Below are 25,562 nucleotides of genomic sequence, written 5' to 3'. Positions count from 1 at the left end.
GATCTCACTGCACTGAGAGCTGAAGCACAAAGAAATGGTACCCCTTAGTGAATAAATGATGTAGCTGTTTATTTGATTTTCTTTTTCTTTGGTGGAGGAGGGAATCTCCAAGCAAAACCCTTCAGTAATTCGCTAGAAGTTGTTTGGTTTTTTTAATTCATAACTTGTTTTATTACCAGCTTCAGCAGTATTATATTTAGACTTTTGGAATTTACTCTGTAAACTGTCATACTTGGTGGTTCCATGGACCATTTCCCAGTGACATCAAAGGCTGCTTTGTTTTCCTCTCAGTTATAGCAGCTGTTTACAATGAGATATTAGAGAAATATTTAATTTATAAAGTCATGGTTGAGACTTCTCTGGCGTTAGATGCCTCACAATGAATTTTATAAGTCAATGCTTTTGAGAGACTCTCCAGCTTCCTGTTAAGAATTTAGAATCAATCTCAGCTTACATTTGGTCTTGAACCATAGGTGAGTGTCAGCTGTGGGCTCAGCAGAGAATCAACACATTTGAGAGGTTGCAAAATGCAGGCAGTGCCAGAGCAAAACCTGGCAAAAAGGTGTTAGGCCTTATAATGTGTAGTGCTACAATCCATCTTTTCCCCAAGATAAAGGGACTTGGGGATTCCTCTCCACTGTGTTTGTGCCTTTCTTTGCACTCTTTGCGTGGCATGGACAATTCAGTTTTGCTGTAAGGAAGTGTCCAGTTTGCAAAGACCAAATTCTTTCTTGGATGGAGCGGCAGACTGAAATCTGTCATGCCTGACTGCTGGGATGGCAGTGTTGTGCCAGACAGGGTATCCCTAAAAATGTGGGTTTTAGAATAGCAGGTGCTGCTGCCTATCTCTTGTCCCCAGCAAACCTCTGCTGACAAAAAGCAGGTTGAGTTAACATTCAGGCAACGCAGCCAAACTCCACTCAGCACAACTGGCTTAGTGATAGAGGCAAGAAAGGTTCTTTTGCAAGGTTTTATTCCAGTGGAGTAACACTGTAGCTGGAGGGAAACCCAATGGGAAAGAGAATGAACCATGTGGAGCGGGCAGCTTATAAAGGGGAAGAGGTGGGGAGCAGAGCTAAGGGCTGGGCAGAGGGGACTGGCCTCCAGAGGAAGGGGGTGGCCACCAGGGATGCCAAGCCAGTCAGGGGACGTGGGAAGGAGAATCCAGAGGAAGTTATGACACAAAAGGTCCATGGGGGTGTCTGTTTTTACCCGCAGGAGGACTAACTCTATGGTGTGTAGTTACTGATGTTTCCAGGGCTGAGGGCTTGACCAAGGGGAGAGAGTTCATGGGATGCTAAGTTTGGATCGCCAGTTAATGGCCGCTTCAGCCAGGGTATGCTCGGTGGGCTGCAGTGGTCTGGGTAGCTCAGTCCTGCTCAGCACAGCCTGGCCGAGTCCCCAAGCAGCTGCTAGCCACAGGCAGCCTTAGCAAGCTCAAGTGATATCAGCTCCTAGTGATTATCAGTTCATTTGTGATTTCTGCTCTGTAGCTTGCTAGGTGCCGCACGGCAGACACAGGGAGAGAGAAGAGAAAGCTGTGTGAGGTTCCGAAGAAATTCTTTATTGGGGTCTTCCACAAAGGTTCTCAGTGACAGCTCTTCTGCTGAACTGGGCAGAAATAGGGGTTTATATAGGATACAGGGGTTTTGGAAATTGTCCAGTAGTAAGGGGCAAAGGAAAGTGACCTATAGGCTTACAGAGAGATAAGCAAGGGTCCAAAGGTGGAAGAGAGGGGCTTCTAAGGTCCAGTCATCATGACTTGGCATTTCCTATCTTAGGCTTCTGACCACCAGGGAGCCATTGCAGGCCCTTGGCCTGCTACAGTGCTGCACATCCCGAGCTCTCTGTGATGATCCCAGAGTACTGGGATGGGTGGGTGACGTGCTGTGCTGTGCCTGCAGACGGTCGCCGTGGGCCAGGAGAAGAGCGCGGAGCTGGAGGCGGGCGCGGCGCCCGCGGGCGAGCAGGAGCGCGGCCACTCCAGCAGCAGCAGCCTCTCGGACAGGAGGCTCAGCAGCTGCAGCCTCTGCAGCGTGGAGGAGCAGCACCGCGGCGTCTACGAGATGGTGCAGGGCATCCTGCTCTCCACGCGCGGATACGTCAACTTCGTCAACGAGGTGTTCCGCCAGGTCTGTGCCCTGCTGCTTGTTTCTGAAGGGAACGGGTGGAGAGGTGCCCTGCTGGGCAAACTTGGTGCTGGTCACAGCAGCAGCCTTTGAGGTCGGGCTCCTTCCTAGGTCTGGTTTAACGATCAGATTATGGAATTGTTGAAGGAACTGAAGCTTGCTGCTTAAAATGGCAGTGTGTGTGTTTGTATGCACCACATCTGTCCTGTTTTTGTTGCTGCCTTCTGAAATCGGTGAACTTTCCTTTTCAGGCTTTTTTGTTGCCGCCTTCTGATATATCCGCAACACGGAAGGTGGTGAAAGTGTACCAGAAGTGGATACTGCAGGAGAAACCTGTGTTCATGGAGGAGCCAGACAAGAAGGAGGACAGCCAGGATGCTGTTGCTCCCTTGGAAGACTCCTCAGTGCAAACAGACGGTAAACATGTATGGTATCCCTGTTCCTTACTTTGTCCGCTGCAATATGGGGCTTTTCACCTCACTCTGTAGAGGAATAACAGTTTAAAGTGTGGGGGAAATAAGAATTTAAAAATGCTTTTATTTAAGGACTCACAGTTGAAATAGTTACTGAGTAGCACTTAGAGAAATGTCATTTGTGGTTATTCCCTGCATGTGTGAATATGACATCAGGAACTTCATGGAAGAAACACTGATGGGTTTTGCAGTGCTAAAATTGACTATCTGCTGGCCTAAGACATGGAGAACTATTTCATTTTGGTGGTGCTTAAAAACTTTACAATATGTATTAATTTCTCTATATTGTAGCTGGACACCTTAATCTAGAAAATTTACCAGTGGATACAGTTCCTGTACATCATCTTTTAATATCCTGTTTTGAGCCATCAGGCCAAGTCCTTTGACACTGTTGACACTGTTTGAAGGGAAGTTTTCTAGTACTGAATAACAGGTTTGATTTGTAAAACAGTGAGAATTACAAGGTTTTTACTTTGTTTTGTAGAGAATTTGTGGTTTTGCCAGACTTAAATTCACGTGTTACTACAATCAGTGACTATAAAAAGTGGTGAAAAATGTTTTAAGTAACATACCTTCTAAAACTTTTATGAGCCTTCAAATTCCATGTGTGGAAATGAAGAATAGCCAGGAATTCCTTGTGGAAATGAGTGTATGCCACGCCAGTTCCCCTGCTTTTGCTGCTGACCTCAGGGATGGTTTTGTATCATGTCCTTTGTGCCCTGCTGCTAACCAGGCTGTGTTTGGCAGCTCTCCTCGGAGCCCAGCGGGCACAAGCGCTCCTCCAGCTGGGGCAGGACCTACTCCTTCACCAGTGCTGTCAGCAGGGGCTGCGTGCTGGAGGATGAGGACAGGGATGTGAAGGCTGGTGCTCAGGCTGCGCTGCAGGTGAGCTGGGTGGGACCTGGGTGGGAAGGGGACATGTGGGGCCATGACCTGCCTGGTCACAGAACCTGCAAATTCCATTACAGTCTCTGAGATGGAGGAAAAGAACTACCAGGTCTTGATTGGTTCTGTAAGACACAATTTGGACTTCATGTGTCACTCTGAAACATGTATATTAAACCACATGACCATGTCTTAAGGCCAGAGATCTGTATTTTAACGCAGAAGGGTAATTTTTTTTCCTCCTGTGAGTACTAGGAATTAATCAGAACCATGCATTTACTTCTTCTGAACTTCATTTATTGAAAATACTGGGGCTGTTTAAGCATATGATGGAAATTAAGGAAATGAATGACTGGAGGAATGTCCTCTTGCCTGCCCAAGCAGAGTAGACACCCACAAACCACATAGTGAGCCTTGGTGGGTGTGTCATGGGAGCCACCTGGCTCATTGCTGGAATAACAGAAAAATTAAGTGATGTGTAAAACATGAACCTTCCTCTAAGGAAAAGGGAAGGTTTAACTGAAGGAGCACAGTATTTTGTTGTAAGTCTTGCCTGTTTTCATTCCTAACACTGTGAAAATGGACTGTCAACACTAGGTATTCCTGACAAACTCGGCAAATGTTTTCCTGCTGGAGCCATGCACTGAGGTCCCTTTGCTGCTGAAGGAGCAGGTGGATGCTTGCAAAGCTGTTCTCAGCATCTTCAGGCGTATGATAATGGAGCTGTCCATGAACAGGAAGACGTGGTAAGGTTAACATACCATCATTCAAGAGAAAAAGTTGTCACAGTCCACAACCAACCAAGCTATTTTACAAATGATTGAGCTGTCCATGAACAGGAAGACGTGGTAAGGTTAACATACCATCATTCAAGAGAAAAAGTTAACAGTCCACAACCAACTAAGCTATTTTACAAATTATCTGTGAAGTCTGAAGTGTGGCTGCATTCTCAATAAGTAAGGCTTTGCTGCAAGATTAGTGAGCAGGTACAGCTAATGGAACACCTTTTGTTTTGGAATCAGGGAACAGATGCTGCTGATACTCCTCAGAATAACAGAAGCTGTGATGCAGAAGCCAAAGGAGAACCAGACAAAGGACACGTTTGCTCAGAGCATGGCAGGGCTGCTGTTCAGAGTGAGTGAGTGGGGTTGGTTGGTTTGCTCTGTCACAACTGCCCTCAGTTTTAGTTAAGTACCATGAAACCTACTTGTATTACTGTGAAGGAGGGGTTTCTCATGTTTTGCTAGTGATTATTTTGTAAACTGTTACTAATGGAGGGAGAGTTGGGTTTGCTCTTTCTTCAGGGCTCTGTTACAAACTGTGGTAGCACAGATGGGCTATTTTCAGTGAGTGTCTCTAAAGTGTAAGAATCAAGTAACTGTTTTCCTAAAAGTCCAGCTGGCAAGTCAAAAGTGAGTCACACTGAGTGAAAGAGACATTTATGCTTCCTACTATACTTCCAGCTTGGAAAATGTAACTGGGTGTGTAGTGCCGCCCCAGTGCTCAGTTGCTGCAGTTGTTCTGTGGGTGTAGGATAGTCATTCACTCTGCTGTTTATAATAAGTGTCTTATTTCAGTTTGCCAGACAACATTTAGCCTGAAATTTTTCTTAATTTCCTTCATCAGTAACTTTCCCTATTATTTCTGGGAGTGTTTTTTGAGGGAAGATAGCTCTGCACATAGTTGTACCTCACCAAGAGCCCATGCTGATGTGCAGGTTGGAGTTGTGGGATGGGTTTGGTGTGCTGAACTCATCTTGTCAGCCGTGCCCGAGCTACCACTGGTATCTCTTCCCTCAGACCCTCATTGTGGCTTGGATCAGAGCCAACCTGAGCGTTTACATCTCCCGGGAGCTGTGGGATGAGCTGCTCAGCGTCCTGTCCGGCCTGACGGACTGGGAGGAGCTCATCAACGAGTGGGCCAACATCATGGACTCCCTGACAGCAGTGCTGGCCAGGACTGTGTATGGTGTGGAGATGACAAACCTGCCCCTGGACAAGCTCAGTGAACAGAAGGAAAAAAAGCAGAGAGGCAAAGGTTCGACTTCGTGCTTCAGTGCCTTTTTTTTTATCAAACTGGTTAAATATTGAAGCTTAGTCTTAAAAATTAATTTAATGTTAAACACTACTTAATCTGGTGTAAGGACCTGTTTAGTCAAATGTGAAGCACTTGGGATTTGTGTGTTGTCATCCTTCACTGGGGAGGAGAGGTAGTTGGGGGCAGGCTGGAGTCTGCACCTACACTCAGGGTTTTTTGGATGGCAGAGATTAAATGTGGTTTCTTGTGCTGTTGGCTGGCACTGGCAACTCTGTAAAAATTCCTTTCTGTGTATTTTTAGTAAAGTTTCTAATTGACAGTATTTTAGCTGCATTTGCATGCCACCTTGAGATCGATGCACATAGTTTGAACTACCAGTTGGTTTTGATTAATAGTAAAAGTTAACCTGTGTTGTTTAAAGTATTAATATTTGCCATATCTGAGTCCATTCGTACTTCAGCAAAAATACACGCCAAAGCATCCAGTGCCAGAAAATTTTGTGTTCTTTTTCCTAAGGTGGTGTTTTAGAGCCTCAGAAGACAGCTGTAGTAGGAAGATCTTTTTCCTTAAGCTGGAAAAGTCACCCCGAAGTTGTGGAGCCAATGAGATTCAGAAGTGCCACAACCTCTGGGGCCCCGGGAGTGGAGAAAGCAAGAAACATTGTCCGTCAGAGAGCCACAGGTTAGACCACAGCTGAGTGCTTTGGTACCCAGACACTCAGTAACACTCAGGTTTTAAATCTGCCTCTGAGGGGTGGCTGCTGCCAAAAGCAACTCAATAATTAACTGCCCCAACAGAGAGGTTGCATGTCTGTGTCAGGATGTCTTGGCCAGTGTGAATCACAAAGTGTTTTGGGAAATTCTCTGTGTAAGCTTTTAACTACAGGACATTGAATTGTGAATTAAACCTGTTCATGTTAGGGGTTTTTCTAGAGGTACATGGCTGTTTTTATCAGTTCCTAAGAGAGCATTTATTACTGTCAGGCAGATAGCAGATACTGATACAACTATTTAGTGGGAGCACAAGGTAAACCAGGTATTTAATAAATATTATCCTTTCATTGTTGCTTTATGTGCTTTTTTTCTTGGCATGATGAGGTTTTCCTCTCATGTTTACTTCTGCAAAGAGGAAAGCAGGAGGGAGACTGGGTTGAGGTATGTTGGGGTAATGGCTGAGACCCCAGACATGGAGCAGATCTCGGTTTGTCCAAGCATTTCAGCAGCCTGAACCTGCCTTTTCTTTATATCTTGTCAGCATGTTTCCATGTGGTGGTTTGCTGGGGCAGACTCCTGTGGAAGCCCCCTGCTTTGAGCAGGAGCTGCTGGGCTGCACAGCTCCCTCCCCAGTTCCTTACAAGGAGAGCCGGAAGGATGGAGAGCACTCGGGGTGGTTTGTGGCTCCATGGCTGAGGCATGACCTCCAGCCTGGATCACTGAGTGCTTTGGCAGTAGAGCCAGTTCAGTCTTGAGTTTGATTTCTAAATTCAGTGAGTACCTGTTTGTGCTCCAGTGAAGGGTTCTCTCTACTGCCGCAGCATTTTCCCCTTTGACATCCTGCCAGAGCAGCAGGGAGAACCTGGAAGTGTTAATCCATGGCTTTTCTTGTATGTGTATGTTCAAATAAAAGGCCCTTCCACACTGTCTGTGGATCAGAAATCCCTGATTATTACCCTTTCAGTGTGAGAGTGTGGCACAATATTAACTTACATCTCAGGGGACAAACCCCTGGGCTTACTGTTGAAAACCTTTATCCTGAAACTCTGGGTTTGGTTGTGTTGTGACACTCAGAACTGCAATATTTCACTGTGTTCCTGATGTAATTGTTGCTCTATTTTTTCCTGTAAGCTAAGCGAAGCCAGTCTATCAGCAACTGTGTCCATCTTTATGAGGCTTTGCCAGCCACTAAAAGTGTACCTCTTCTGCTTCACACTGTGAGCTCTCTCTTCCCTGGTATCTCTTACACTTCTTGCTCTCACAGACTGTCAGGTACTGTACTTTAAAGTCATCTTTGATATCAATGTTCTTTATATTTTTAAACTGCTCTCTGTCTGTTCCCTTTCTGTCTGGTTGGTTCTACTCAGAATGTTTGCAGCACTGCAAGCAAAGCAATTTTTGTTCATGTTGATATTAAAGACTGCCATCAGTTGCAATTAGATCTATATTGCTTAGTAACTAAAGTAAAAATTCCCATGTTTCACTTCCTGGGAGGGATTTGTGACTCCTGAGTCCTGCCCAGACTCATTACCTGCAGTAGCAAGAGAAAGGAGAGTTCTGTACATGGTGCCTTAAGGCCCTCTGGGGATTCCTGCTCAGTGAAACATCTTTGTGTTTTCATCTCAAGTTGTTTTGGGGGGAACGCTGAAATTGTTCCAGTTAGTGAATTGCATTGAATGTTTTATTTTATTGCTTTCTGTAAGACATTGAAAGTCAGCTGAAGTCAGTCAATACCAGAAATGTTAGTTTTTGTGTATGTGCCTCCTGAGATAACTTTCTGAAGTACCTACAGAGTTTATTAAGTAGTAAAGCAATATTAAAACTTGCACACTGCTGTATGGAAACACTGGAGTGTTAGTAGCTTTTTTTGGTTTTTTTTGTTTGTTTTTTTTTTCCCCCAAATGCTAAGAGAAATGAATTTTTCAAAGCGCTGTGTTGCTCTGCAATCTCAAGAATTCACACTGCTGTATGGAAACACTGGAGTGTTAGTAGCTTTTTTTGGGGTTTTTTTTTTGGTTTTTTTTTCCCAAATGCTAAGAGAAATTAATTTCTCAAAGTGCTGTGTTGCTCTGCAATCTCAAGAATTTCTGTTGCTCCTTCCCCAGCATGTCAGTTTATTTTCTCTTGGGGATTTCCATGCTTCTCTCTCCCCCTTTTGTTTCTCATTTGCAGTTAAAGCCAAACCAAAAGCTGCCTGGTTGGGTTTGTCCTCACAAGATAAACCCAAATTATATCTGATGCAGAGCTTTTTTTACTCTAAATTTTTGCCTTTCTTTATTCCTCCTTCCTTCCCCTCTTTCTGGAGGCACTCAGGGAGCACAGCCAGCTTCTCCCCACACTGCATTTCAGGGAGTTCTGTTGCCTCTGCTCTTTCTCTCTTGAGAATGAACAGGGCCCAGCTGAGGTCTCCAGCTTTGTTCATGGGACCTTCTCCTCTTTGTTAAATCCCAAAATCACATCTCTCCTTTTCTAGACCTTTTATGCTGCTCATGCATCTCTAAACTTTACAGTTTTTCTAAGGATGTTTTATAGACCTGAAGTTATAACTTGTAAATTTTATCTTGGGAATTTTAAATATTTGCAAGGGTTGCTTTTTCATAGCGCTTAGGTGAGGAGTTTGCAGGTGTACATATGAACTCCTGCAAATATTTTGTGTTGTAATTAAATCAACAGAAGTTGAAGAATCTCAACAGCTGGAAAACTCAGAAGGAACAGAAGCTGCAGGCCTATTTGCAGACCAAGAGCAGCAGCTAACTCGAAGCAGCAGCACTTCAGATATTGCAGATCAGATTCCATCTGATTTTTTTCAAGGTAATTCTAGTAAAGTGCAGCAATACTGTGTTTTTCGAGGAAAATATTTGAGACTTGTTCAGCCTCACAAGTGCTACTCTTAATTACTTTGGTTTCCAGCTCTCCTCTAAAATGTGGTTTTAGTTAATTTTCTTAGTCGCTGCATAGTTGGTAAGTTGTTGAAAGAACTTCAAGGAATTTAGAGACTCAGTGCAGGATGGGAACTTTTGTAAAGCAGAGAGGCCAAAAAAGAAATCTGGAATATGTGTGCACTTTGTATGTAACTCTTTGACTTTTCGCCTGACTTGCATTTGAATTTTGTGTATTCAAGCTGCAGTTGGAGTTCACTTCCTCTCCTGTAAGTATGTTATGCTTCTGAAGGATTTTTCAAAGCTTCTTGTATCCAGTTTAAGTGTTTTGTGGCCCTTAACTATAAATATGAGACATGTAAACATAGCTGAAATTTACGTGAGACTTGCTGCATGTTTTGGTCCTGCAAATGTTTATAGTTTTTGTTTCCTTTCTGAAACTTCTAGGTAAAAAGGCTGGAAATTCAACTTCAGACTCCAAATTGGTTCAGGAAAATAAGGGATATGTAAAGGAGCATGAAGCCGAGCAAGTAAGGCAAAGCCAGAAGTAATGTCTGTGAAGATCCTAGCAGTGTTTTCTTTCTAATCAGAAGCTTTTTAGCATTCAGAAACTCTAGGAGGTGAAAGTGTGAAAAGCCATTAATCCCATTTCTGGTGTGGCATCTGGAAGTGAGCCCCACAGCAGGTTGTTGTCCTGCTGGGTGTGATCAGTTTGTGTCTCCTGATGTCATCAGCTGCTTCTGCAGTTGTATGTCTGTTCTAGTCTTACACAAGGCTTTGGTCTTTTTATGAAATATCAACAAGGAGTTTGTAACTTTTAAAATATAAATAATTCATGGCTATTACAGAGCTACAGTACACTGGAATAAATGTTTGATGGTTTAAAGCATAGATGAAAATGCTTCTGTTCAGCACAGTTCCTATCACCAGCCGTGCATGGCAGATGTTAGTGTGAGTTGACATCAGCACAGGCAAACTTCATACATATTTAATGGCAACTTTTGACTGAACAGTTGAAACAATAAATTACTTAGCCTCATCATCTCTGTGAAATATGAAGGCCAAAAGATTTTTTTTTATACATTAACAAATTATTTCAGATGTGTTTGAAAAACATAGGTAAAAAATCCTGCTTGTTGGTGTGAAAACTGAGGATGTGAGAGGGAGGATAAAGAATGAAATGGAAAGCCTTATGTTTTCCTAAGGACACTGACATACACTTGGATACTCTGAATATTCATGAGAATGTCTTGACCGGGTTGTGGTTAATTTCTAATGACTGTGTGGGTGTGAAATTTGCTGGAGTGTGGTGTAGTGCTCAGAGCTGTATAAGCTGAGATGAATTCTTTCCCTGCAGGTGCTAATGCAGAGGAGCAGCAGTACAGCTGATCTGGATCTGAAAGCAGACTTGCAGCAATCTCACGGGTATTACAGAGAGAGAGAGAAAAGTGAGTACCCCGAGAGTGTTTTTGCCAGGCACAGCACCTGAAATCTGCTGCGATTTTGCTGCAGCCGGCCGAGACGCTTCTCTGGGGCGCAGCTGTGAGCAGCACTGTGCTGTTTGCAGGTGAGAGCGTGAGCAGTGACACGTCCCTGGGCTGTGGAGCTGACGTGGACATCGCGCTGGTGGCCTGGCAGGCGGCCGAGGATGACCCCGAGGCCGGGCTGGCGGCGGGAGCGGGCGGGGACCCCGCAGCGCCGCGCTGGCTCCAGCTCAGCCCCTCGCAGGAGCCTGCCAACCTCACAGGTACCACGGGCCCCACACTGTGTGAGCTCACTCCTGTGCCCCAGAGAGGAGTTGTGCTCCTCGCTTGGCCTGTGTGACACGTGGCACCTTCATCGTGCTCACTCAGAGCAGAAGGGGTTTGGATCATCCATTGATTTGCCAGATGATCCAGAAAGCCACTGCCTGCCCAGCTGAAAATAACTGGGCTTCTTACAGTGCCCAGCTGGGCACTGTGGGGCTGCCCCAATGTTCAAGTACAGCACACTAATACATGTTTCAAGTGAACAGGTTTTATTTCATAGCAGCGTGGTCTGAGGAAATGTCTCACTGTATTTTTTTGACTGATAGGAAATAAGTGGGTCATTCTTTGCCATTTGTAAAGGTACCCTTCATCTGGTAGTGCTAGTCAGATATTAGGTCAGGAGCTTAATGCAGTGATGTAGGGATGTCTTACAGGCTGCCTTCCTAATGAATACACAATTTCAAGAGTACTTTTTCATGTTGACTTTTCCTTTGAAATATCTGTGCTTTAATGAACCAGCACACCTAGTCCAGCTGCTGGGACTGCTGCTGTAAAAAAGGTAATACTACCCATGGTAAGAACAATCATGTACGATAAATTCATTGTTTGTGGCTGTGGTGTAGGGATTGCCCCTTTGGGGGTACAAAGAGAGAGAGCCACGTGTAGCAACCTGGCAGGTAATGTGGAGTCAAAGGAGAAGTGGGTTAACAGATGTGTCATTGCCCAGCAGAGCCAAAGTGCCCTTGACTGCATTCCTGCCTCCCAGCCAAGTCACAGCTCGCTCTGCTGTGGAAACCTGATATAGGGTAAGGCAGAACAACACTGACACTGCCACTGAGCACAGATGCCACTTCCCTGAGCACAGATCTGTAGGAGGTCATTCTAATGTGCTTAATAAATAACATGTGGTTTAGCACTTTGGGGCTTTGTAATGCTACAAAACAAAAAGGAGTAAAAATCCCCAAAGTTGTTTTTAAAATATATTCAAACATAAAAGCATCTAAAATGCCTTTTATTTCACTAACCTTCCTTGAGTCCTCAGAGGACATGAGTTATTTCCTTCTGCCTGTGTAGAGGTTTCCTGCAACTTCCTTCCATGCCTTGGTTGCTGCAGGTATGCCTGGAGCAGCATGGCTGTGCTGCTGCCTGCAACAGGAGGGCAGCTACCAGCTCTTGTCATTAAAATGTGCACTTCAGTCTGGATTTGTACTGTTTAAGAGCATAAATCCCATTACCCTGACAGCCTTCTCCAAGCTCTGCTCTCTCAGGAGCTGCTCTGGATGAGTGGTGATGCCTGAGCACATTCCTCAAGACTCTTCAGCCGTGGCTTTTTATTCCTTTGTCCAGTTGCATTGCCAGGTCTTGCTACACTGTGTCATCTTAAAAAAACAAAAAAGAAAAAAGAAAGGACTTTTTATAAATATAGAAATATTGCCTGTAAGAGCCAGTTATTGATTGAATACATCCCTCAGGTACCAGAATATTGCATTTAGCTGCATTTGCCTCCCTGCAGAAAATCCCTCTCGGGTGGGGACAGTGTGGTGTGGCAGTGCTGTGCCCTTTGGTGCTGTCACCTGCAAGGCCCTTTGCCTACATTTGATTGAAAAGCAGCTCCAGCAATGAAAGAGAGAGATTTGGGGGAGAGAATTCTTGTGAGATGGAAGATGGTTAGGAGGAGTAATGACCAGATTTTGTTGACCAAATTCATGCTTAGACTACATTTCTAACTTGTGAAAATGGAACACTTTAAATTTACAGACAGCAGTGAGTTCCTGGCTGATGATTGCAGTATAATTGCTGGTGGGAGCCTTATTGGTTGGCATCCTGATTCTGCTGCTGTGCTGTGGAGGAGAATCCTGGGAATTCTTGGAGATGTGAACAACATACAGTCACCTAAAATCCATGCAAAAGTTTTTGGCTACCTTTATGAGCTGTGGTATAAACTTGCAAAGGTAGGTGGTACTTACAGCTAGAGGTAATGACACATTTATTTTGTTGTGGAAATGATTATTAAATGGGATTTAGCACCTGGAGCATAAACGTGGTATGGGAGGGCTCTGTCTTAAAGGAAGCTTTGTCTTGTTTGGTTTCCAGCAGCAAACTCCGACAGAGAATCCTATCCAATGACAAGAGTATTTAAATGGGGTGAGGAAACAGTAGCAAAGAAAAAAAGAAGTACAGACATTGGTATTTGTGTAAAGGCCCACAGAGTGACTCAAACTGGCAGTGTTTGCTTTGGCCAGGGAGCAGCAGCATAGACCAAGCTTTCCTGGTGGCTTTGGCTGGAGTGGGAGCTCTGTATAGCCCCAGGTGTAGTACCTGAATGTAAATAAAGTAAAAGTAAAACATAATCATGAAAAAAAAAAGCATTAAAAAGGATAATGCTTTTATTAACACTGTTCTTTAAAAACCATCAGATCCGGGACAACCTCGCTATCAGCGTTGACAATCAGTCAACTCCCTCTCCTCCCGTCCTGATCCCTCCTCTCAGGATATTTGCATCATGGCTGTTCAAGGTCAGTTCTGCAGTTCTCACACAGGAGTATTTTTTTCTATATCTGAGGTGAATGGTATTCATTTAGTTGCCTTATTTTTAACTTCTGCCATCACTGCTGGCCAAGACACCACGTGCCCTCCAAAGGCTCTTAGGAGCTGAATGTGAGGTGCTTGGTGGGAGAGCTGCTGGGCACGCACTGGCTGGTGGGGAAGGCAAGGAGTGATGCAGGGTTTGTTGTTGTTGCAGGCAGCCATGCTCCCCAGCGAGTACAAGGAGGGGAAGCTGCAGGCATTCCGGCTGCTCTGCGCCATGATGAGCCGGCGCCAGGACCTGCTGCCCAACTCCGACTTCCTGGTGCACTTCTACTTTGTCATGCGCCTGGGGCTGACCAGCCAGGACCAGGTATGGGCTGTGCTTCCTGTGCCACTGCTGCCCCGTGCCAGGGCAGCAGGGGATGCTGCCAAAACCTGCTGCTGCTGTGGGCATGGCAGTTTTTCTGGGTCTCCCTGTCCTGGGGTGGCCTCAGGAATAAAGCGTTCGGTGTGAGGTGAGGAACAGACTTAGGCTGTTAAATGATGGTTGTCTCACAGAAACAGCTCAATGCTCATTAAGAAATATTCTTTGGACAAAATAAAGACTATCTAAGAGCACTTGCATGTTTTTATAGCTGTAGCAATGAGAGCAAGGATTGCAGCTCTGCTGGCATTGGCAACAAAGGGCACAGGGACCGCTCAGGAAATTCTGGGAGTTACTGATTGTGCCTTTAGGAAACCAAACAAGGTTGATTGTTTCTGAGATGACAGAGGGAAAGAAGAAATTGTTGCCAGATTCTTGCCCATTGGTTTCCCTTCTGAAAAGTTAGAGCATTTGGAAAACACTCCTTTTATATAGATAAGAATAGAGAGACAGGGGTTTTCTCATGGAAAATCCTAGAAGTCCTGCTGCAGCTGCCCAACCCTCCATGGTTTCCCTGGATGTTTTGCAGCCCCACACTGCAATCCCTCCATGGTTTCCCTGGATATCTTGCAGGCTGCTGCTCTTTGTTCTTGCTCCCCACTCTAGTGGCTGCATTTGCCTCTTGGTGGCACACTTGACCACAGGTTGGCTGCTGTGTGTTTGTCTTTCCCGCCTGCTTTCCTTAGCTGTGAAACTGGATGAGGTGTTAACTGGCAGTGCCTTGGAGCAAGGTGTTGATCCTTAGTCCTGCTCCTATATTTCCAGCTCGATTGGCTCCAAGATGGTTGCTGGGTGCCCAGAAAGTAGAAGCCTTTTTATCAGAGAGGGTGTGGAATCACAGGGAACAGGATTCCTGGAACAGGGATCCTAGCATGCTTTCCAGGATTTCAGAAATAAAATAAACTTGGGGTGGCCTTTTTAACACAGAGTGGGTTTGTCTGCTAAGCACAGGCATAAATTTCTCCCTTGTAAGGAATGTTCACAGAAGGGAGGGTGGGAAGTGTCTCATGGAGGAGTTTTTCTTCTGTATGGATCACTAGTGCAACTTCTAGCATTTGTGTGGGAAAGCAGCAGAAAGACAACCCAGCTCCAGGCAATCAGAAGACAGCCCAGCTCCAGGCTACTTCAGAAGAGCTTTTTAGGTGGTTACATAATTAAAAGTATTACAGTCAGGAGCCTCTTCGACCTGAATGGTTTTCAATATTTTGGTTTGTGTGACAAATGTTTTTTTGAACTGTATTTCTCTTTTCACTCCTCACTCACTTAAGAATGTGAAAATAGGAAATTGCTGCTGTGTTGTGTAGCTTTTGGTGCTGCTCGAAAAACAAAATAATCCGATTTTGAGTATGCTATAAATGAGTACAGAGTTATTCCCAGCAAGTGCAGCCCAGCTTTGCAGCCTGGTCTTGGGGGATGCATAAAAGAGCAGTGTCAGGGTGTGTTTTATAGGAGGCTCCCGTGGCACTCCGAGCCCGGGATGTAGCAATTAGCTGAGCAGAGGAGACAGCGGGGTAATGAGCTGCAGCTAATTTGTCCATGTGGAAGTGTCTAACAACAAACATCCCTGGAGAAGTGAACAACTCTCTGCAAGAATTGCATCACCTCTCCAGGTGGGAGAAGCCCGGCACCGGCGGCTGCAGGGAGGGGGCACAGGAGGGGCCCAGGGTCAAGGGCCGAGTGACCATCTGTGGGGTGCCTCCCTCCTGAGCTGCTCCAGCCTGTGGCACTGCTGGCCTAGTCTGGGCTTTTTTCCTGTTTTTTTATGAATGACATTCATTTAGGCTCACAGCCTTCCCTCCCTGGTCTCCAGGGTAAAGGAAAGGGAACTGGGATGTTCGCTACCAAACTGGGGGTTAGGGAAGGTACTTTACTTATGGTTAGGGTGTTGAAAATCAGGAAAGGTTCCTGGGGAGTGGTTGGTAGGGATGCTGTGAGATAGCCTGCTGCAGTTTGGGTGAGCATAGCTGCCTTCTGCTGCCAGGTGAGCCTGATGGTCAGAAAACTCCTGTTGGAGCAGCTGCAACCGGGTGTGTCTTTTGGTTTGGGTAATAAATACAGCTTTGTTAATCAAAATTTGACACTGCAATGGACAGGTTTTACAAATACCTGAACTAAGAAAAGAAATGTATTTTATTATTGCTGTTTTATTACTGTTGCTGGCTGCTTACTGTAACAGCACTTTTTGCTTCATTCACCTGAAAAAGTTGATAAGCGTCTCCTTGCTCCACAGCTTCCTCCTTTTTACTGAATAACAAAAGGACCAAAACACAATTCCAAAAAGCTACCAACGCTTCTCAGAAAATCAACTGTTGGCATAATTGGGATTCTTCAGCTTGAGTCTTTCTGGCACTTAAATATGAGGTTGCTGGTGGTTGTTTCCTGAGAATTCTGTGGACTTTTGTGATGCCATTTCTTATTACTGTCTAAATTTCTGCTCATAGTTTGAGAGGAGAAGGAAGTGCAGGTGAGGTGTTTACCTTGTAGGGACACTGTAAAAAGAGGCAGGTTTTCAATCCTTTTTCAGGTTTCAACCTTCTGTTGCTCAGTGTTATTTTTTTAGCCAGTCTCATCCTGTTACCAGGGAGAGCATCAGTTACTGTGCCTGTGCCACCTGTCACCAACACTGAGGTGTCACCTGGCACTCAGAGGTTACCTGCAAAGTGAGCAAGGGGGTTACTTGTACTCCTGACTTTGGGAGTGATTTTAACAAATAAATTTAAGTATAGTCATGCTTACTTGCCAGAGAACCTCTGGCAAGTAAGGGCATTTATGTTTTTTGAGAACATAATCAAAGGTACCGACTGCAGAGGTTTTCTGTGGAAAGGACAATGGATGGCCGAGGGAGGAGACTCTGCTGGTGGCTTTTTCAGTTCAATGGTATGAAGAGCAGAACAAACTTTAAATATGGAATGAGAGGAAAATCGCCACAGTCCCGCCAAGCTGGCAGATGTCCTGGGTGATTAAATGTCAGCACAAGCAGCAGGCCTGACTGTGGAGCACAGCCTGGCTGCAGCCAGGGCACTCAGCAGCTTTGTTTTAGGTCAGTTCCTTTTAGCAGTGCAAGGATGCTGTGGATGAGAAGCTCTGTCAGTGGAGGTGCTGAGGTTCCAGTGCCCGTTGTCCCAAAGCCTCTCTCTTTGTTCCAAAGGCACTATAGGTGATGAGGGAAAGGAAGCTGCATCAGCTCTGAGCTTCTGTAGAAACACCCACTGGAGCTCTCTGTGTGGAAAATGGTTAATTTGTAATAGGAAGCATTTCTCAGCAGAGCTGCTGCCAGAGAAGTCATTAATTACCTGCTTGTGTTAACATTGGTCTGACATTAAAAAAAACAGCATTTGTGGCTTTTGTATCTTTCTGCCTGACAGTGGAGGTAGAACTGACACCAAAGAAGGCTTCAAGCATCAGCACTTTCTTGTTCTTCAGTAAAACCTTTTATACCCCTCATGTTCATGCATTGCACCTGTGTGCCCTCTGTTCCCTTTGGTCAGTGCCCCTGGGCACTCCATGGCTCATTGCTGTCAGTGCTGCTCACCTCTTTGCACAGCCACAGCCCCACTCCCAATCACCACAAACTCTGTGCCTGCAATTCCTCCTTTCTTTTCTTTTAAATAAAGGCATGTCTGCCATCCTCCTGCAGGGCCCTTGCAGAAGAAATAGCAAACATGGTCTTTTTATGTAGGTTCCATTAGCTCTGGAATGCATCTGTGTACTGACCTTGATTCATTCCCCAAACCTGCACTGCATATCCTCAAAATCCTTATACCGACACTTATGGAATATTGACAATCAAAATCCTTATTACCTATATTTATAGAATATTGACAATATCAATAGCATCATACAAGAATAAGTCAAAGGCTACATATTAGGATATTACCAAAATCAACAGCTATATAAATCTATCAACAGCTAGAGAATTTTAACAATATCAGTAACTATAAAACTTCATTATCAGCCATATAATTCCATCAATAACTATACACTTCATAAAGTAACATGCAAGAATAAGATAGAATCTATATGTTCCCATCACCCACATGTCTTGGCTTATGTCAAGGAGTCAGGTGAGCCACATCCAGGTTTGTTGCTTCAGGGGGCATTATCCAGCACAGGTTGTATGTAATGAGCAGGCATTTTGCAGAGGGAGAAATAATGAGATGATTCAATGTAAACACAGCTTTCCAAACTCTTGACTGTGGGGTTTCACTCACCATTCCCCCTTTTTTGTTTTCAAAGAAAGGCTTTGAAAATTCCATTCATTGAGGAATGAAAACATCTTACAACATCTAGACCAGTTGCAGAATGTGAAATACTTAGTAACATATGCTGAGCAACATGACTAGGTCCATTATTAGTCTTGATAATATGTGGTACACCTAAAGCTGCAAAAGCAGTACATCTTTTTCACCATTCAGAGTTTGTCCTTTTGTGCTTGTCCTTATCTGTTGTGGAGGCCAATACCAGATACTGCCCTGCCCCAGGTTCTTCCACTACATTACACAGTGTTGGTACCTAGAGACTTCACATCGTGCAGACTTTTAATTACCTCTCCTTCCTTTCTGCACACAAAGGCATCTGCAGTGTTTATCTCTGCATGTCTTAGTGGAGAATAGATTAGATTGTAAAATAGAGCAGGCTTGCAAGGAAAATTGCTGAATACATACAGTGCCTTGGCGTAACCTTTTCCAAGTAGCCCTATTGTGCCACGCTCCACTCTGTCTTAGCACATCTTTATTAATTTGCAATATAGGTCACGCTTAGAGATTTGAAGAAGACACAAGTGACCTATTACACCTTCCTCAATGAGATCATTATCTGCAAGATCTAGCACTCTATTCCTTAGCTTTGTGAAAAAGAAAAATATTCCCAGTTGTTTAGTTTTGACACTGTAATAGCTGCAACTAGGCATAGGGAGCTGGGGGTGTTCAGCATGGAGGAAAGGAGACTCAGGGGTGACCTTATCACTTTACAGCTCCCTGAAAGGTGGCTGTGCTCAGGTGGGGTTGGTCCCTTTCTCCAGGCAGCACTGACAGAATGAGAGGACAGTCTCAAGCTGCATCAAGGGAAATACAGGTTGGATATTAGGAAAAGGTTTTTTACAGAAAGTGTGATAAAGTTCTGGAATGGTCTTCTGGAGGAGGTGGTGGAGTCACCATCCCTGCGTGTGTTTTAAAAAAGACTGGATGTGGCACTGGGTGCCATGGTTTAGTTGGAGTGTTGGTGCATGGGGTGGACTCCAGGATCTTTAGGGTCTCTTCCAACCTGGTGATTCTGTGAATTCTGTGAATAATTTCTTAAATCTTATAAGGCTTCTCTTAAAGTGTCTTTAGTTTTATCAGCTTCAGTAGAATAAGAGGCATTATTTATGATTACTCTAAGGCAAACAAACTATAATTATTGCACGAGACCAAAGAGGACTTCCAGAATCAGCACTTTTAGAACCTTTCCTACCCTTCATCTTACATGCATTACACCTGTGTACCTTGGTGGTTGGTCAGTGTGCCTGGGCAGGCCATGGCTCATTGCCTTCAGTACTGTTCACCTCTTTTCCCAGCTGTACCCACTGGGGATGGGGCTGGGCTGCAGCCCCGCTCCCAGTCACCACAAACTGAGTGCCTGCATCTGCCCAGTTGGCATCAGCAGGCAGCAGCAGCTGTGTAAAGGTGCAGTAAGTGAGTGGCTTTGCCTTTGTCCCCTGTGGAACGGGTGCTTCTTGCCTGGGTTTCTGCCTGATGGTGTTGCAGGGCCCTTGGTTGTACAGAAACCATTGTGCTGTTTAGATTCTTTAAACTGCCATTTAAAAGGAAATAACCTTAATGTAGTCTATTAAGGCTTAGATGCCCCTATTTTAGCTTCTCGAGGCTTCTTTCCAATGGCTGCCATGATTTTCTCCCTCTTTTAATCCACCCCTTATCTCATTTCCTGTGGAAAATTTGCCTGTGTGCTCCCATTATGTGCTTTGAGTGCTTTGAAAAAGTGTTAACAGACAGCATGTTTCCAGTAGGGACAAACAAAAGTCCAAATGCCAGGGTCTCATAGGAACTCTCACATCCCCCTCTGCTCGCCCAGACCAGGCTAAGTGGGAATTGCTGGATAAAAGAGCTGCAAGATTGACTGGAAGCAAGGGGGAGCCAGGTCCTGCCAACTGCAGGAGCTGTGCAGTCGGGAGTGATTATGGTAGTTTTGTTCTTTCCTGTTTATTTTGCTGTAATTCATTTGCCCTTCCTCAGTTGCATCCATCCCACCCAAATTCTGCTCCTGGGGTCTGTGTTCTGTCTGTCAGAGCTCGGAGCAGTGCTGCCACGGGCTCTTGGGAGGGATGTTTGTGGGGACACAAAGCCACCTCCACCTTCCAGGCAGTGCCCTTGTACCTGTATCCACTGCGTGCTCTGTGTGTGCACAGACCAAAATATTTATTCAGTTCTTTATGCTATTGCTCTCCCCACTTGTGAAAGTATCAGACATGCTCCAAAATGGGAGAAATTAAAAAACTCCCTCTGTTGTGTTCCAGCCTCGAGGGACTTGGGCTATAAAATGTGACTGCTTTGGAGTTAGGTTTTACCTGGCACCTTGAAATGCAGCTTTCTGATAAATTAATCCTGGATCTCCTGAGGTTGTCAAAATACTTAATAAATTTGTGTTGGAACTTAATTTTTGACAAGTTAACTCTTACTTAAAACTTCATGGTAAGTAGGAAAACTTGGCATAAATAAATGGAAGCATTTGTTCCTTTAAAGTAGAAAAGGGAAGTCTTAAGCCTTCTGTAAATTAATAATCTTTCCCATGCTATAGATCTCAGGTGCCAGTGAGGTGTCTGTCGGTGAGGAACAGGGTGAACTTTCAGTGAAAAATCCATGTTGTTCCTGTTGAGGGACAATTGGAAACATGAGGAAGGCAGCTGGCAGGCTATTTGGTTACACCTGTAATCTGCAAAATCTTGAACAAAAATTAGGTGAAGAATATTTTTGCAATTGACCTTTCAGTGAACTTGCATAAGTTTATTTCGCTTACTCAGTGGATGTTTACAACCTTATAATTTGAATTACTAGATTAACCTGCACTGAAATATGATGCCCTTTATAGGGTTAATGCATTTGAGAAGGACATGCATGCAATTGCCCCCTCCTCTTCCCTCTTCCCCAGCTTTAACACCACAGAGCATCATTCTGAATTGAAATAGTCCATAATGGTCCTTTTTTTCACTTTTCTTTAACAACATGAACACTAAATTATAGCTGTGCAATTATGTAAACAATGGAAATGCTTCCAGAATGAATACTTCCTTTTAAATTTTCATTTTGTGTAATTGCCGAAAGGTTTGGAGCCATAATAAACCAAAATTATTTTACACATTTATCGTTCTAAAGGTCAATTATGAAAGAAGTAAAGCAACAACACTGTGCAGAATGAGTAAACCAATTTCCACGGCCATCACCATATGTTTTTCTTATGGCTTGTGTTTTCCAGTTGCTGTGTACATAGCATTCAATTAAAGTGATTCATTGACCAGGCTGGGAGCTGCTACCCGGAGTTTACGTTTGCAGGGAGGGAAGGAAGCCCGGCTCTGTTTGAATTACCTGATTTTGCCCTATCACTGATAGCACAGATGTCCTGGCTCCCTCGCCCTCTCGCCAGCCTCTCTGTGCTGATAAGCTCCCTGAGCCCCCGGATTGCTGCCCCAAATCCTGTGCTGTTGTGAGCTGGGCTCTGCTGACTGGGAAAGGGGACAAACCCGGCTCCCTGTGAGCGCTGTCCTGGGCTGGTGCTGACCCAGGACAGCCTGGCCAGCCCCAGCTGAGGTGCAGTGACCCGAAATGCCCAGGGTGATGTGCTCAGTGCCTGGGGACATGGTTCCTGGGTGTGTGTCACTGCAGCCAGCAGCCCACGCTGGGAGTTTGAAGGGAAGCTGAGGACTCCTTCAAGAGATTTTCAAAGGGAATTTTTGAAAGGTTTCTCGCTATGGAAAATGATTTATTTTTAGTAGCACTACATCTCGTAACAGGAGAGTCAATCCCTGCAGCCTTTTGGACCATGTATGACAGTCATGTTTTGTGGTTCTCCTTGCCCCCCTCTGGGAAGTGTTCTGTGCAGGGATCCGTGCCCTGGTGTGTGACAGATGGGAGCTCTGGGGTGAGGACAGGAGTTAATGCAGTTGTTTGGAGCAGCTCCCTGTGCCACCAGGTTAGCCCGGGCTCATTTATTGTGGCACATGTCAGCAGCAGCCTGCTCCCATCTGCTGCCCTGCTCAGGGCCAGCCCAGCCTTACCTGGCCCTGCTGTACAGGTGTGCTGTGCTGGACCAGCACGGAGCGTTAATCAGCCCTTAATTATAACAAGGTATGTCCTTTGTTCTGCGCCGACCGAGAGCTTACCACCCGCTTTATGAGCGGCTGCATCCATCTGCTCTGCTTCTCAATGTTTGCATTGACCCATATTGACTTAAAATGTATCAAAGGAAGTGATTAAAACAAGTTTAAACATTAACTTGAGTGGCATTTTATCTTATTCAGGAAAGTGAAAGCATTATCTGCTACTATGCTAAAAACCAATACTGTTTATTTGAATATATAGCAGTTTTTTCATAGGATACTGGTGTTGCAAACACTTAGTGGAGCACTAGGTAGGGGCTGTGCAGGTGTTTAGAGGGCTTAGAGAAAATAGTGGTGATGTTCAAGAATCTCTTTGTGAAGAGAAAATTGGGTTTGTCAGCTTTAGCTTCTGCTGTAGAGATTGAGCATGTGGACAGATTACGGGGGTCTCTAGCTCAGTCTGTCTTTGACACATCATGAAACCAGTAAGGATGGACATAGAAAAGGGTTTTCCTTTGCAACTTTTCAAAATTTTATTGAATGGAAAATAATTATCTACTCAGTGTAGAAATAGCTTGATGTAACTTTTCAGCAAATGCAGTGTCACAAGTAAAGGATTGTATAGATTTTATGCCTAATTTTAAACCGGCTGAAAGCTTGCAGGGAAGAAGTCTTAACTCAAATATAGGAACTTTGCTCTGGTTTGGAGAGACTGTGAAGGCTTAAAATGTGGAAGGATTAGAGATAAAAGGCTTTTCTGGAATATGTTCTGTACCACAGGATGATGGTGAGCAAAACTAGGGCTGCTGCTCTGTTCCTTCAGAGCGCCTGAAGCAGGGAGCAGGCCTGGGGGGACAGCTTGTGTTCTTGTGGCATGGAATTCTGAGAGATTTGAGGAACTCACTCCTCTGGACTGCTGTAGTGCTTCATCTTAAGTCCATTAAATGTTTGGATGTTGAATCTGAAGTCTTGTTTAGCAGAATGGTTGTGTTTAGGCACAGAAAGACATGAATGGCAATGTGGGCTTTGAACAGGAATTTAGGGGGTTTTGGAAACATGTTTCCAGAATACCAAATGGACTTTGGCTACTCCACACCCCTGAAGTGGAAGGTGGTGATTGTGTGGAGGTCAGTTTGCACACAGTGCTCTGGGAATTTCCACCTCAGTGTGGGACTGGGGAACCTCAAAGTTAAATCCTCTCAGACCTCAAAATTAAATCTTCTGACACTCTCCCTTTTGCTTTCGGGCTTCCTGGCTTTTCTCACAGGTGCCTTCTCTTGCAGGACATCCTGAACACCGTCATAAAGCACTGCCTGCCGTGGTTCTTCTTCCTGGGGCTGCCTGGCTTCACAATGCTGATCGGGGACTTCCTTGGAGCGGCGGCACGCGTGCTGAGCACGGACACGCCGGAGGTGAGCGTGGCTGACTGGGCCCTCGGGGTGGATACTGGGTCGTCTGGGGTGGGAAATCTGGGAGAATTCAACACACTGGTGCTGCAGAGGTGTTTGATCCAAAGGCTGAGGCATGAGGAAAGCGTGTCCCAGCTGCCACACGCCTGTAATGCCCCATGAGTGCCACTGCAGTGAGCAAACAGCGAGAGAGAGCGGGGAGCTCTCTGGGTGACACAGCATCTCAGGCTAAATGTCAGCACTAACAGAAATGTGACTCTAAACTATTAAATTATCGAAGGATAAGGAAAATAGCAAGTCAATGAGGGGTTGCCAAAATAAAGGTAAAGGTCTGGCAGTCCTGGGAGAGACAGGAAAGCTCTGTTGCATGTGAAGCACCAGCTCATGGGAGCCCTTTCGGTCTGTTCTGGCTCAGGGCTTTTGCTGCTGCTCCTGACATTTGTGTGGCTGAGCAGGTGGCCCTGTGCAGGGCCACAGCCCTCTCCTGTTTCAGCAGAGCTGGAATGGTCATCCAGCCACGCTTCTTCTGTCAGCCCTCAAAGAACTTGATCAGCCTCACTGTTGATCCAAAGCTTAAATGCTAATAGGAAATGGATGCTCAGTTTTCCAGGCAAAAGCCATGAAACAAAACCTCTTCCATTTTTCCTGCTTGCATAAAACTGGGTGTGCATTGCATTTTCAACGTTACGCAGTAGTTAATGTGTTTATAGCTCGTGCTGTGGTGCTTTTGATGGCTCTGTTGGAGCAGGGATCTCTCTGCACATTGGTATTGCCTGTGCAGTGAGTGTGAGTGGGTTCTGCACCCACTCCTCTCTGTGCCACAGGATCACCTCATAGCAGTGCTGCATTCGTGCTTCACCTCCTCACTCAGCTGTTCTTCAGGGGGTTCTGTACTTCCTGTCAGCATCAAATGGCTGATTGTCAGGTTGGGTAATGAGGGGAAGTATTAGAGGTGTAGGATGTGCTCAGGAGCGGGGCCAGGTGCCAGTGGAAGGTCAGCTCGGTCTCACCAGGAGAACAGAGCAGCACAGCAGGGAAAGCAGGGGCAGGAAGGTGTGTGTTAGGTACTGCTCACACCCAGCCCTTGCTGGAGTTGCAGGGGAAAAGCTCCTGGGCTGTGTTCCCTGGCACAGCTGAGTGCTGCATTGTGAATCCAGCAGGCAGTGCACACTGGCCTCAGAGCTGGAGGCATCTCCACGTGTGAAGGGTTTTCAGTGACTATTTTAGTGAATATTTTTTTAGTGACTGTTTCTGCCTGATTGCCCATGCCAGGCTCCCCGCTCTGAGGCTCACACCATCCTTGGTGCCCTTGTGTGCTTTCCAAACACCTACCAAGGAATCCCACAGTGGGGACCCATCTCAGAAGCTGGTGACAGCATCACAGGAACTTCAGATTTGAAGGTAAAGCCACATTTATTGTAAATCCTTAGGTAGCCTAACCTGGTTTCCCTATGCAGTGACTTCATTCCTGCCCAAGGGGTTGCCCTCACACAAGCCCCTGTTGCTTTTGATAAATGTGAGGCACTGTGATCCACTGCTCAAAATTAGGGATGGCTGGGGAAGAATCTGAGTTCCTCATGTAGCCTGAGAAGGCAGAACCAAAGGGAATACAGAAATCCCTTAACATGCTTGGCTCCTGTTCTTGCTTCTTCATCGGGCCTTGAAGAGTCTCTGGAGATGTCTTGCTTCTAAAATTAAGACAGTTTTTGTCTTTTCTGTACTAAATAATACACTGAATTTTTCATAACATGTTTTGGTTAGAACCTAAACACTGCAGTTTGTATGGAGTGACCACCACTTGTTTGTAACTGTCCCTTGACACTGTAAATGAATTGATTTCCTCTTGCTGCCTATACATTAGTTGTAAGCTGATTTGATTTGTCCTCAAGGGCCTGTATGTTTGACTTGTAATCAGTGTTTCTGCCTTGACAAAATACAACTGGCATGAGGTAAAGATGCCTTAACAACAGACAGGGAATTAAAGTGACTTCACCTGTAACTATGTCAAAATTAAACAACTTTAAAGTA

General features: G+C 45.1%; 1 protein-coding gene across 3 annotated transcripts in view; it reads left to right on the top strand.

The window, feature by feature from the left end:
* Window positions 1-25,562, top strand: part of RALGAPA2 (Ral GTPase activating protein catalytic subunit alpha 2) — a 94,999-nt gene that overhangs the window by 17,208 nt on the left and 52,229 nt on the right. For 2 of the 3 annotated variants that reach the window (XM_039717091.1, XM_039717093.1), the window contains exons 10-26: window positions 1,905-2,132; window positions 2,381-2,554; window positions 3,350-3,487; window positions 4,085-4,233; window positions 4,510-4,621; window positions 5,287-5,524; window positions 6,041-6,205; window positions 7,369-7,509; window positions 8,911-9,048; window positions 9,564-9,646; window positions 10,474-10,564; window positions 10,684-10,863; window positions 12,623-12,816; window positions 13,282-13,380; window positions 13,608-13,763; window positions 23,409-23,537; window positions 24,807-24,935. In XM_039717091.1, the coding sequence (XP_039573025.1) occupies window positions 1,905-2,132; window positions 2,381-2,554; window positions 3,350-3,487; window positions 4,085-4,233; window positions 4,510-4,621; window positions 5,287-5,524; window positions 6,041-6,205; window positions 7,369-7,509; window positions 8,911-9,048; window positions 9,564-9,646; window positions 10,474-10,564; window positions 10,684-10,863; window positions 12,623-12,816; window positions 13,282-13,380; window positions 13,608-13,763; window positions 23,409-23,537; window positions 24,807-24,935 (2,544 nt within the window). The remainder of the gene's footprint in view (window positions 1-1,904; window positions 2,133-2,380; window positions 2,555-3,349; window positions 3,488-4,084; window positions 4,234-4,509; window positions 4,622-5,286; window positions 5,525-6,040; window positions 6,206-7,368; window positions 7,510-8,910; window positions 9,049-9,563; window positions 9,647-10,473; window positions 10,565-10,683; window positions 10,864-12,622; window positions 12,817-13,281; window positions 13,381-13,607; window positions 13,764-23,408; window positions 23,538-24,806; window positions 24,936-25,562) is intronic. The other variant, XM_039717094.1, reaches the window with a different exon arrangement.

The sequence above is a fragment of the Passer montanus genome, unplaced genomic scaffold, assembly GCF_014805655.1.
Source record: "Passer montanus isolate IOZ18808 unplaced genomic scaffold, ASM1480565v1 scaffold37, whole genome shotgun sequence".
Taxonomy (NCBI): Eukaryota; Metazoa; Chordata; class Aves; order Passeriformes; family Passeridae; genus Passer; species Passer montanus.
This window is presented reverse-complemented; position numbering and strand designations above follow the sequence as displayed.